General features: G+C 35.7%; 1 protein-coding gene across 6 annotated transcripts in view; it reads right to left on the reverse strand.

The window, feature by feature from the left end:
• The window catches only part of ATP2B1 (ATPase, Ca++ transporting, plasma membrane 1), a 67,969-nt gene that overhangs the window by 11,032 nt on the left and 42,654 nt on the right, over positions 1-14,283 (reverse strand). For all 6 annotated transcript variants that reach the window (XM_011988909.1, XM_011988908.1, XM_011988906.1 and 3 more), the window contains 8 exons: positions 12,013-12,192; positions 11,240-11,327; positions 10,752-10,858; positions 5,065-5,256; positions 4,634-4,847; positions 3,964-4,175; positions 2,250-2,357; positions 22-204 (listed from right to left, as the gene is read on the reverse strand). In XM_011988909.1, coding sequence (XP_011844299.1) covers positions 22-204; positions 2,250-2,357; positions 3,964-4,175; positions 4,634-4,847; positions 5,065-5,256; positions 10,752-10,858; positions 11,240-11,327; positions 12,013-12,192 — 1,284 coding nt within the window. The remainder of the gene's footprint in view (positions 1-21; positions 205-2,249; positions 2,358-3,963; positions 4,176-4,633; positions 4,848-5,064; positions 5,257-10,751; positions 10,859-11,239; positions 11,328-12,012; positions 12,193-14,283) is intronic.

The raw sequence follows: 14,283 nt of genomic DNA on the forward strand, positions 1-14,283 counted from the left end.
ACCTCTCTACCAGGCCCATACCTGTGTTTGGATTCTGTTCAGACCTCTAAACCACAAGATTTGGCCACGCCGCAACTCCCTTTCAGCGTGATCAATCTCTTCAACATCCTCCGCTAATTCCTCCTCAGGTATTTCTTCCTTTTGTGTTCCATGACCAGCTTCTTTGAGGAATTTTAAACGGCTAGTTGGAATTGTTGAAATAAGCTACAATACAGGGGAATGAACTTAGAAATAAATCGTATCAAGTAAAGGTAAGCTGATCAACTGTAATACTAAAGGTACTAAAAACAGTCAGAGTATTCGACTATCTTTACCAACGAAGTAATGGCATCCTGTTGATTAGTCTTTCTCTCCCAGAGCAAAACACATTCTTCTCTTAGCTACACAAAAGATTTGAGTTTGAAGGGTAAAAAGTTTTCCTAAATGGAAATTAACCTGATTACATTTTTCACATTTTCATCAGGACATTCAAGATAGTACATTTTAAAACCATGGTCTGATATATGTATTTACTTAAAGTTCTATTTATTTCGAATACAATGAAAATGGCAGCTGGTCTTACTAGATGCAAAACATGTTTACATTTCATTAATGCTGTCAGAGTTCAATGAGAAAAAATGTACAAAAATTTAAAAAAATCATCAAGGTTACACTGAAAATAGTTTTGTTGATTAAGTATTTTTTTAAAATGCAACAGTTTAAAATTAGATTAGTACTGATTGATGATACCAAACAAAAGCAGATGCCCCAGAAAACACAAAGGATACAAGAAACACCAATACACATGTATTAGCTTATGTGTTAACATCCATTCTTTAAGGCAGCAGTTGAGTTTGTCAGGGAGAAACAAGCATGTAGTCAGCTATAGAATTCTGCTTGGAGAACTTCTAGTACACCCACTTCATTTCACCAAGGTGAAATAGGCTTCAAGGCACATAAAGTGACTTGTTCATGGAGTGACTAGGAACCTAGGTCTCCTGACCACCAAAGGCAGTGCTTGTTCTACCATGGTACACTTAGTATGGGTCCTACTTAAAAGATGATCTCTAGTAATGAGGTATTCAAAATGGATAAGAAACCTCCGAACCTAGAAACATAATTAAGAAAAAGAAGAGATAAAAAGATGTAAAGATTGAGCTAAATTTATGGAAACCCTGAAAGTCTGGCTTCACTGATTTGTAGAATGACAATAAATTAGCTTATGCAAATTATATGCCATAAAATATATTAACCTTCATTTATGAAAATGTTAGTATAGATTTTCTATAACTTAGTTTTATAGTAATGGGCTTAAAATGCATAAATCCTTATCACTTACATTTAAAAAATAATGACATGCATTTGCAAGTAAGCTGCCTATAGTAAATATGAGGTATATCTCTTATTTCAGGCACTTTATTTTATACATACACTGTTAAAGCTATTCAATTCAAATCTAAAACATCATTTTGTGACCCCTTTTTCCAGGTAACATTATTTTTATAAAAACATTCTCTAAGGTCAGTTTTTCTTATGCTGCGTATTAGATTAAATTACAGAACAAAATGACAAAGTACGTATACGTATTCCTTACTTTTTTTTTGAGACGAAGTCTCGCTCTTCTCCCCTAGGCTGGAGTGCAATGGCGCGATCTTGGCTCACTGCAACCTCCGCCTCCTGGGTTCAAGCGATTCTCCTGCCTCAGCCTCCCGAGTAGCTGGGATTACAGGCACCTGCCACCACGCCCGGCTAATTTTTGTATTTTTAGTAGAGATGGGGTTTCACCATGCTGGCCAGGCTGTTCTCGAACTCCTTACCTCAGGTGATCCACCCACCTCGGCCTCCCAAAGTGCTGGGATTACAGGCGTGAGCCACCGCGCCCGGCCATGTATTTTCTACATTTTTGTTAAAAATTTTTTTCTGAAAATGTAAAAATAGGTTATAGAGTAAAAGATACAGATATTAGCATCCTAACCAGTTATAAATACATCATTTTTAACAACTGCTACAAAACTTTTCTAAAAAACAAGTAAAAAAAAAACACATAAAAAGTTAGCACAGTATTTTATAGTACAGGCATAATCATAATGAACAAGTGACATACTGGAACTATATACAACATTAAAAAAATTATCTTTGAATTCCTTCTCTTTACTCACCATGTTAACGATTTAGAATCAAGTAATGAAACTGTTAAAGAAAATACACACTAAAAATTAAAAAAAAAAAAAATCACTTTAGGTTTAAGCAAAAACTAATGAGACTTTTACCTGGCCCCAGAGTAACGTTCCCATTCCTAGGAATATTGACCATAGCCACTGTTCTATCGAAAGTTCTGAACAACTGAAAGGTTTTCCACCAAACTGCACAATTATTATCTGGAGGAATAATCAAGAGTAAATTTACTTAAATCTTAAATTTAAAAATTCATATACTTTAAAAAATATCAAATTTATGTCCTCTAAAATAAGGTGAACAACCACTATTCTGATGAAGTGTATTATATTAGTCACAACTGAAACTAAGACAACTGAAACAGACCTTTCCTCTTTCCCCTCCAGGGAAAGGGTTCCCTCTTACAAAAAAAGACAACTGAAATAAAGTAAAATCTTGCCCAATGTTTTTAATGCTTGCGTATTTCATGTTTAAATTATGCTTACTAAAAAGTAAAATTCTTATGACGAAGAAGAAAAACTTTATGTTTCCAATATAACCCCGAGCAACTACATTCCCCTGTATTTAGTACAATTCTTCAAATAATTTATGTCTTTCTCAAAATATAGTACTCTTTTGTAGAAAAGACTGTATGTTACTGGAAAAATATACAATATTTAAAAAATTCCACATAGCTGTTTATTTCTAGTTAACATTTAGACCTATTAAGATAAATACAAACAGACTGTAAGAGAAGAAAGGCAACTTGCAAAGTTCTATGAAATATGGGCTAACTCAGGTGAGGTGATCTCAGATTTGCTCTCCTTTATGAAAAGAGTGAGGCCTGATGATGAACATAAATTCATAATACAGTGCTTATGCTTTGCTTGTTATCTAAAAAGCCTAAAATAGTGTGCATGGAAATATTAAGAATTAACTGGGGTTGGGTGTGACAACTCATACCTGTAATTCTAACACTTTTGGAGGCTGAGGTGAGAGGATCGCTTGAGCCCAGGAGTTCAAGACCAGCCTAGGCAACACAGCAAGACCCCATCTTAATAAAAAAATAAATACTTTTTAAAAAACGAATCAAATAACAATATTCATCCTCCTGTGAGTCTGAAAGGGCGCTCTCTGATATGGCAGTTAAGTAGTTCCCAAATATTAAAATCAAAAATAATTTTGGAAGTTAATATTTTAAAACTTCAAAGTTACAATTCCTTTCTTTTTAGCTCTGCTTCATTCAAATTCAAGTGATTTTTACTTCTCGGTTCCACTATTTTTTAAGTTAATCTGTACAGTTGTACAGATAGATTTCTAACTGCTTTGTTAGTAGCCCAATTAGATAATAACTGATTTGACAATCAGGTCTGGATTTTAGTAGAGATATAAAACTGAAGTAATTTTCTTTTATAAATCAAGAAAATAATGAGCATGAAAAGAGTTCAATATTTATTTGCACAAGTGATCTTAATTATTTTTAAATTTAAACTTGATCTTTTTTTGGTATAATGTGGGATGTAAAAAGAATACTAAAATGCTGGGGAAACAATGTGATTGGCTGACTTTGTTTCCTAAGAAATAGTATCTTTCACTTTATAATTGGAAGAAATAAAACCGTTTGCCTAGTTGGTTGTGGCATTTACTTCTAAGAACAAGAGATTCAGTTCTCATATTCTTTAACATATACCTTAAATCACCAGATCCTATAGATGTCACCAAGGCAACAGTTCCACACATGTTCCACACAAGTGATTGCTAGAACAAGCTCTTTACCTAATGTCTCCCATATAACAGGCAAATTTGAAACTATCTTTTCCAATTACCCACCTGTACCACAAAAGTTCCTAAAACAATTGTGCAGAAGATGGCATTGTTAAAGATTCCTTCAAATACATTTCTTTCACCATGAATTTTCCGGGCATTTATTTCGTTGAAAAGTTGCATCAGCACAAAGGTATTAAAAACAATAGTATAATGTTCTGAAGGAGGTGCATGCAAAGGAGCATTTCTTCCACTATCAATGTCAAAAAACTTTTCTCCTGAAAGAACGAAAAATGACTATTTTGTAATTATCATACCAAGTAAGATTTCAAGGAAGAATACAAAGTAAAACTTAGCTAGACTTTTTATTTTATCTGAAATGGCAGCATGGAAGGAGCTGGAAGAAACCTGGGATTATCTAGTACAACTCTCTTATTTTATAGACAAGGAAACAGAAGCTCCCAAAACTATGGTGATGATCTCAGGATCACATATCTAAATCAGTGGAGAGCCAGGATAAGACATCAGGACCTTTATTCTCCCCCTACTATCTATCTTATTGTCTCCCCAAATTTACTCAGCACTCACTGATACAGAAGAAGAAATTAAAGATAAACGGGAAGTCAGGAATAGAACTTAGGCTCTTGAAAATTTATAACATTATAACATCTTGGATGATTAGCTTGGAAAAGAAACAATTAACTGAAGCTTTATTTATTAGACACTGAATTCTTACCAGCAAATAAGAGTGTAAAGACTACTACAAGTTGATAGAATGCATGACCCAAAATATTCTTCATCATTGTACGTGAGATGAGAGGCTTATTTCTACCATAAGGTTTCCGAAGCAAGAGAGACTCAGTGGGTGGTTCCGTTGCCAGAGCCAGGGAAGCGAGCGTATCCATTATGAGGTTTACCCACAGCATCTGCACAGCCTTAAGCGGTGAGTCCTAGAAAAGATATGTTTCCTAATAGACATTCACAACTACTCAGGGACTCAGCAACTCTCAGGAAGCCTTTAGGGTTTAAAAACTTGAGAAACAGAACAGGATTATATTTTTATATTAACTAACCTAAAACATTAAGCTTCAGCTTAATGTATTTTTAAAAAGGCATTTTATGTACTTTTATTTAAAGGAAACAAGTTTTAATAGACAAATCACCTACTTGAGTAATACAGGCGCCCGTAAAAGCAACAATCACTGCTACTACATTAACAGTAAGTTGGAACTGAAGGAATTTTGAGATGCTGTCGTACACATTTCGTCCCCACATAACCGCTTTAACAATGCTTGTAAAGTTGTCATCTGTGAGAATAATATCGGACGCTTCTTTAGCTACATCAGTTCCAGCAATACCCTGTTAAAAAAATTTTGTGAATTAGACTAAATGTTTTAACTTTCAAATAGTCAAAAAATACACAATTAATAAACAAAAGTTGACAACTATACCTAATAAATATTGACTTAAATTTACATTAAAAGAAGGTAACAGAGTTATTCTAAGATATTACTAGGAAAGACATTCTGGTTTAGCAGAAATCAAACAAAGAATGAAGTATTAAAAATAAGGTTCAAGTTGGGCTAAAAATGGAGGAATGAACAAAGACATCACCCAAGTTCCTTCCAAAAGCCACACAAAAAGGTATATATTAATAAAAAGCAAACAAACTCTATGAAGACAAAGTTAGAGGAAAAGGAGATTCTACCAAAAAAAAAAAAAAAACAAGAAACACTGAAAGCAGACAGCCAAATGCTAAGTAACTCAGCAGACACAAGAAAGCTGAATCGTAATCCATGGGTAGAGAAAGTAGAAGTAGCCCCCTTTCCCCCCGATCACAGAACCCTCCTGCACAGCTTCGGACTTGGTAGATTTACATGGCACTGGAAGTAGGGGTGAAGGTAGCAATAAAAAAAGGAAGATCTTTTGAAAGTCTACTGAAGACGCATTTAGAACCTTCAAACTAGTAACAATGTTATCAACAAGAGAATGGGGCAATTAATAAATTGTAGATTAATAAAATGAGTGAACTACAACTATATTAACATAAATGATCTCACAAACATAATGCTGAATAAAGAAGATGAACCTAACACATAATGTATGATTCTTCTGTACGAAGTTCAAAAACAGGCAAAAGGAATAATCTTCAGGATACTGGTTATCTTTGCAGAGAGATAAGGCAGTAATTAGAAGGGAGTAGGATTCGCTAAAAAATTATCAAAAAGCTAAACCTCATGAACCCTGCTACGGGCTGAAAGTATTCCCCAAATTCATGTGTTGGAAATGTAATCTTCAATCAGCAAAGTGCAGACATGGAAACTCAGAGGTGATATCATGATGAAGGCTCTGACTTCATGTATGGATTAATGCCATTATCTTAGGAGTGGTTTCATTATCAAGAGTGAATTCATTATAAAGGTGAGTTTGACCCCCTCTTGCTTTAGTGCTCACCTGCAATGTTCTCTTGCCCTTCTCCCATGACATGATGCAGTATGAAGGCCCTCACCAGATGCTGGCACCCTGGTTCTTGGATTTACTCACCTCCAGAACCTCAAGTCAAAGACACTTTCATTGTTCATGAAATACTAAATCTTAGATACTCTGTTATCGCAATACAAAATGGACTAAAACCTTTTCTCAAGAAGCAGCTGGAGGAGATGACTCCACCAGATAAGGGAGTAAACCAAAGATGATGATGCAACTGAATTCTTGAAGTACATGATCCAACACAAATGAGAGATAAAGAAAATCCTCAGGTATGGAGACCAAGAAGACAGCTGTGCAGCAAGGCCAGCAAACAGCAAGTGCAGATTAAAGCACGTTGAAAGATGTTAAGAGACGTTATCCCTTAGAAACTAAAACTGGTAAGAATGCTAAAGGTCTCCGATATATGGAACAGATAATTTGGGGATGAATTAGAGTTAAGTACATAGATAAACTAAGCCAAAACAATTCAAACAAACCAAATAAAAATTAAAAGAAAGTAAAAAAGACAACAAATTATAGGGAACATAAAAAGCTGTGTAAGGAAGGAAAAGTAATTACAGTAGACCACATAGATCAGGTTGTAACAGCATTTACAGTCACAGTAAGGACTGAATGTTGATCGAACCTAAATTATGATATAACTCTGCTGGTAGATGATGGGATAGGTGTAAGCATGGAGGTATACGGGGTGAATGTGGTCTATGTGCCTGTAAAAGCACAAAGTCCTCATCTTCATTAATGAAAGTCAGTAGTTAAAGCCTTATATTAAAACAATCAAAAAGCACCAGAATCATGTGATTTAGAGATATAAAGGTACATAACTAAGGAATAGAAGCAGCTAAAACTGTTTTCCTTCAGGAGCCAAAAATTTGGTATGTGGTAGGGGACTTGGTATTAAGTCTTACAGAACTACCTGACCTTTTAAATGCTATGCATACATTGTTTTGATAAACAAGAAGTTCAGATGAAACCTTTCTCAAAATACTCAATGAAGAAACAATCTTATTTTAGAATCTTAGTCTCCAGCTCCCATTGTGAGTATTTTACTTTTAATGTCCCACTTATTTTTTTTTTTTTGAGACAGAGTCTCACTCTGTTGTCCAGGCTGGAGTGCAGTGGCGCCATCTCAGCTCACTGCAAGCTCCGCCTTCCGGGTTCATGCCACTCTCTCGCCTCAGTCTCCCAAGTAGCTGAGATTACAGGCGCACACCACCACACCCACTATTTTGTATTTTTAGTAGAGACAGGGTTTTACCATGTTGGCCAGACTGGTCTCAAACTCCCGACCTCAAGAGATCCACCCGCCTTGGCCTCCCAAAGTGCTGGGATTACAGGCATGAGCCACCACACCTGGCCAATGTCCCACATATTTAACACACTTAAACTCAATGGGATTTCTTGATTCTCATCATACCTATATTATACAAATGCAAATCTCACCATTCCCTTGCTCAAAATCCTTAAAATTTCTAAAAGTAACTCTATGGTGTTAATTAGCATTCAAATAAAATCTAGTTCTATGATGAAACAAGTCTGGAAAACTTTCAATCACAAAAGGTTAAAGTGCTTTTAAAAAACGAGCTTCTAGGAGTTATATGATATCGCATAGTACGTCTCTAAACTTACTTCATCAGAAGTAGGCTTGTCAAATGTTCATCTACAGGATAAGAGAAAAAAAATCCTTATCTTGGCATTCAAGGCCTTTTTAATGTGGCACCCTGTGAATTCTTCTAGCTTCGTATCTCATTACAGTACCACAACCTCTTCTAGTTAGAGTGAACAACTTGTACATAATTCGCTGATGAATGAGGGCCTCTTGGTTCCTCTCCTTCCCTCAGCTAAACTGGCATCTCTTCCAGAAAACCTTTTCCAGTCTTAACAGGCAGAGTCAAGGACTTCTTCCTGAAAAACTTGTCACTATCCTGTGATTATTTCCACATGCTGTGAATTTTCAGGAAACAGCAACTCTTCACTTCTAATGTTTCTGGACTGGAATACTGAACAGTCTCTTAATATTTGGAGTCCCGCATTAATCCAAATAAAGTTTAAAATAAAAGTATTTTAATTACTTTAGGTTTTACTACCATAGATGTATTTGATTATCGGATTACACCATGACATTCAGTCCTTGATGATAGCAATACATGGTTAACTAATTTTTGGCAAGAATAATACGTGACAAGGATTCTCTCCTTTGACCAAAACTTGCTATGCAGGTAATTGTTATACTGTATTATTTAGGGAATATAAGAAAAAGTCTGTACATGTTCACTACAGATGCAACCATCCATATTTTTGTTCTGAATATTTTCTATCTACAGTTGGTTGATTCTGCAGATGCATAATCCATGGATAAAAAGGGCCAAATGGACAAGCAGAACATACACTTTATCTACAGATCAACAAATCAAGAACGTATGCCCCAAAATGCTATATCTGCCTGAAAAATAAGAGATACATTTAGAAAGAAATTATCAACAGCGATTTCTTGTAACTAAAAAAAACTCTAAGACAAGATGTTTATCTTTAAGTTTTAACTGAACAAATGCAAAACCAAAGTAAATTCAAGCTTAAACAAGAGTAGTTTCAAGTCCAAGCTACCAAGCACTTATAGTTTCTCTATGTTTTTGAACTAAATTTATTTATTTGAGACAGAGCCTTGCTCTGTCACCTAGGCTGGAGTGCAGTGGTGTCATCTTGGCTCACTGCAGCCTGTGCCTCCTGGGTTCAAACGATTCTCATGCCTCAGCCTTTTAAGCATCTGGGATTACAGGCATGACCACCACACCCAGCGAATTTTTTTTTTTTTTTTTTTTTAGTAGAGATGGAGTTTTGCCATGTTGGCCAGGCTGTTCTTGAACTCCTGACCGCCTCAGCCTCCCAAAGTGTTGGGATTACAGGCATGAGCCATCATGGCCAGTCTGTTTTTGAACTAAATTCAGACTTTTCACGTTATCATTTAAAAAAAAAAAAAGTGGTAAAACTGGGCCTAAAACCGTAAAGAGCTTAAAAAACACTAACCAACCAGCCAGTGTATTGTGTTTTTGTTTGATTACATTTACCTGTATTTACTTAAAGTCCATTGTCCTTACATTCAAGTTTTGGGAAGAAAGCTTTTTTTATTTTAAAATTCATTTTACATAAATGCCTTTCTGGTCAGCTGTCAGAATGTAAATAGCAATAAAAATCCTGCTAAATGCTCAAGAGCAGCAGTGAGTGATCCTATGTTCCTAAAGGGAACGAGCCTGTTTGCCTAGAGCAAAAGTAAGAGCACTTAATTATTCCATAGACCTCTTCAGCTATGCTTCACATGTCTTCAGAAGCTCCTACCAATGCAGCTGCCAACTATTTAAATTTGGGATGGGGTAGGGTGGGGGATCTTTGGATTCACTGCTTTTGATTGAGGAAAATTTACCCATAATTTCCTTTCCCCATCTCTCTCACTCCTGTTGAAAGGCTGCCACCATGGTAGATCTTCTAAATTTCTATTTTAGCAGCAAAATATCAGGGGGACAAATTATGCAAATAAACATTTGTACACAAAAACAATCTCTCATCTGAAAACCTTAGGGCCAGATTGTGATTCAGAATTCAGTCTCTCATAGTTTGGAAAGATAATGAGACACATAACCTTGTATCTCAATTTTCCCAAAAGAGCTTAGCACCCCATAAAAACCACATTAAAATCTCTACAATGGCTATGAATATTCACACTAAGTAGGACAAATAACAGCCTCACATCAGTTCAGAACAAATTTTGCAATCAAATGAGTCTGCTGCAAAATTTAGGTTAAAAATTTCAGTTTCCTGATAGTTCTGGATTTGAGAATTGTGATTATGAACCAGTATTTTCCAAAAATAAAATGAAACTCAAAGAAAATAAAATACTTAAATTGAGGACTTTGGGGAAAACAAGTAGGTAGGCTTTTTTCAGTCAAAAAAGATTATATATAAAATGATGGTATTCAATTACTTTTTAAATAACTGAAGAGTAATTGAGTAGATGAATGGAAAAGTCTCAATTATATTTTTAATTTAAATACAACTGTTCTAAGCCTGTGTCCTGCGTAAAAGGGTTGTTAAAGGTTCAGGTAAGATGACAGACATTAAAAAATTAACAGAATACAAAATCAACATATAATATTATTAAATTGTTCAAAAGAAACAATCTAGTGAGATTTCATGACATCAAATAAAGCTAATGCATAAACTAATTAGACTTATAAACCAATTTAGGCTTATTAATTATCCCTCAAACTAATCTTGAGGGACAGTGTTTAAAATCCACAGTAATTCAGTCAACAAACAAACAAACAAACCAGCCCGTAAATTACGTTTGGATATTTAAATGAGTAAATTCTTACCATTGCAAATCCAACATCTGCTTTCTTTAGTGCTGGGCCATCATTTGTACCATCACCAGTTACGGCTACAACCTGGCGTTGGTCTGAGACAGTGCTGTCAATTATACCTTAAATACAAGTAAATATTTGTGTTATAAAAACATTACTCTTTAATAAGATGATTCTGAAGAATATCCTGACTATTCGGTTTTATAGACTCAAGGTTAAAAATAAATAATTAAACAAACATAGAAATGGAAATTGCTTAGATGTTGGCTGAGAACCTACTTCAGAAACTAAGGGCATATTCAGAGCAATATCCTGTCTTAAACACTTCAGATAATCACTTAGGAACACAATTTACCTAAGATATCAAAGGAAATGTATTTAGATTTTATTAAAACATGATATCCATTACTCAATCGAATATTTAGTACCTATTACTATTTTAGGAAGCAGAACACATTTCTGTATTAAGAAATTGTGAAATAATTGAAAAATCTACTTACCTTTAACCAGTGTATGCTTATCAGTAGGAGATGATCTTGCAAGTACTCGAAGCTTTGGCCAAATCTTGTCTATCCTCTCTTGCTCAATCTATAAATGTTTTATCAAAGTTAAAATATGCCCAAACATAGTTTCTTAAATCCTAATGAGCTATCTGGCATATTTATCAGTAGCTCTCAAAGTGTGTGGTCCACAGAACACCACCATCAGAAACTCCTGGGAACTTGTTAGAAACATGAATTCTTGGGCATGGACCCAGATCTACCTTAGCGAGTACTGTGGGGCAGGCCCAGCAGTCTGTGTTTTAATAATTTTGCTAGGTGACTCTGATGCATACTCAGGTTTAAAAGCCATTGTTTTTTATTTATCATTATAAGACCAAATTTAAACCCCCTCCCGCCTACGAAAATAGAACTTCCTTAATTGAGCATAAGAAGTTCAGAGTTTGGGGTCCCCTAAAATATGCTCCATATCAGCCTTTCCAACCCATCTCCCATTACTCCCTTATACATACTGTACTTCTGAAATTGGCCTAGATTCATCGCCACTACTTTCATATAGCATTCATAGCAAGAAATGTTTACTTCCTTTAGGACCAATTTATTACTTCTCTCTTTTATCCCTTAGAACACTAGTATTTTGCTTCCTAAGGTATAGACTGCATTTATTTCATGCATGGTGCCTAACATAGTGCGTATTCAATATGTGTTTGTTGAATTAAATTCCTAATATATTAAACATCTGTCAACCAAAAAAAAAATAAATAAATCTTTACCTCTCCTTTTTCATTTCGTATTCTTCTGTTAAAATCTTTACCTTCTAGGCACAGAAAATCTTCCCCAGGATGTAAAATACCACATTTGGTAGCAATGGCCCGAGCAGTATTAATATTATCACCAGTGACCATTCGCACAGTAATTCCAGCCCTCTGACACTTTTTAATTGCATCTGGCACCTGGTTTACATAAAAAAAAATTACAAAGTTAAATTGGTATTTTTAGAGGGAAAAACATTTCACTGCACACAACTGCATTATTTTATAGTCCCCCAAATGATGACAATGATACAATGACTTCATGATTGATTTCATTTCCAATACTCAATATTTCTTGCACTATTTTCAATAACCTCTTTCCAATTCCACTGCCAGACTTAGCTCAGGCTTCGTTTTCAGTTGTCATCTACTAATTTGTTTGCAGGATTTATTTACAGAAGGCTTTTTAAAGCACGCTTTCCCCCTGGCAACCATTAGGCAATTCTTTTCTGGTTGGTTTTCTACCTTTCTGGTTTTACTACCCAGATTACACCCGAGTAAAATGTTGGTATTCTTTTGTTTAGGGCTAAGGGTGGCTCACAATCTGTATCTTTTAAGTGTTACCTTACCTACTCCCATACCTTCAATTTCCATCTAATTCCATCATATTCTAATGACTTTAGAATCCACATCCTGCCCCTACCTTGCTGTAAGAGGATTCATAGTTCCACCTGAAAAGTGGGTATCGATTCAGGTGTCTAAAAGCAAAACCATGTTTCCTTTACCTATCTAGCAGAAACCTAAGAGTCACCTGTACTTCTTTCAGTTCTCTTATCCTACATCCTTAGAAGCCAGTAAGTCCCGTGGATTCTACCTCAAATTTGCCCTGCATCATGTCTCTGCTGCTTGCTGCCCAACCTACTTCAATGGCTTTTTAATTGGTACCCTGCCAATTAAAGTTTGTTCCCCCTTTAAAACATGTGATATACTTGATGGTAGAGTTTATTTTTTTAAACAGAAATACTCCCTTTCTTAAAATACACGATGATTCCTCAGCTGTTATCACAAATCACAAAGTTCTCAGTGTAACAGAATCACTGTTTGTGCCTGTACTACTACAGTTCCTTTCACCTAGAAAATCTTTTCCTGCTTTTCTATAACCAGAAAATCCACACGGATCCTACTGGAGCAGGGGTTGCAAATTAAAATGTCTACAGGATCATGGAGGTAACATACACGAAGAAAATATGCTGAAAATGACAAACCCCCAAGACAAATGCCTAATGAAAGAGCTATTTAGCTCCAGCCTATTTCTGCCATGATGGAATGAGAGCCCAATGTTAACAGAACCTGTAATTGCAAAAGGAAGAAACACAGATTTGTGCATAATCTCTTCATACTTAATGTTTCTAACCTCCCCTCCCCCAACAAAGATAACCTGACTGAAGGCTAACTTTGGACTGCAGTCTACCTGTTTGTGAAGTCTATCCTAAATCCAGTGTAAATCTAACTTATCTGGAGCTTTCTTGGTCTACATAGACAAAACTGCACCTTCATCTTATACATACCTCTATTACAGGTCATCAAGTCATACTATAGTTATTGTTTACCTGAATCTTCAATGAGCTTCTTGAAGGCAGGACCTTTACCTTATCTTTGCATCATCAATACTTAGTATGCCTTTTGTTTATTTAACAAATAAGCACCAGGCATGTGACTGGAGTTTAGTATTTACTGAACTGCGGAATTAAATATCTTTGGGATAATAGCAAGGGGACATTTTCTAAGGGGTGCACATTCCAGACAAGGTACCTTTTTTTTTTCCCCCCCAAGATGGGTCTCACTCCATCACCCAGGATAAAGTGCAGTGGTACAATGCTGATTCACTGCAACCTCTACCTCCCAGGCTCAAGAGATCCTCCCACCTCAGCCTCCTGAGTAGTTGGGACCACAGGTGCATGCCACCATGCACAGCTAATTTTTTGTATTTTTAGTAGAGATGGGGTTTCACCATGTTGCCCAGGTGAACTCCTGAGCTCAGGCGATCTGTCTGCCTCAGTCTCCCAAAGTAATGGGATTATAGGTGTGAGTCACCATGCCTGGCCCAGGGTACCATGTTTTAAAACATGTATGCAATGTAATTAATTGCAATTTAAATACATATTTATCTATAAGTTTTAAGATTTACATCATAAAAGTTATTTTCCTCTACCCAGTCAACTCTTAGTGATTCAAATAATTGGAGGGCGACATCACATGCATTTACTCAAACTAACATTTACTGAATGCCAG

This window comes from Mandrillus leucophaeus, unplaced genomic scaffold (assembly GCF_000951045.1).
Source record: "Mandrillus leucophaeus isolate KB7577 unplaced genomic scaffold, Mleu.le_1.0 Scaffold340, whole genome shotgun sequence".
Taxonomy (NCBI): Eukaryota; Metazoa; Chordata; class Mammalia; order Primates; family Cercopithecidae; genus Mandrillus; species Mandrillus leucophaeus.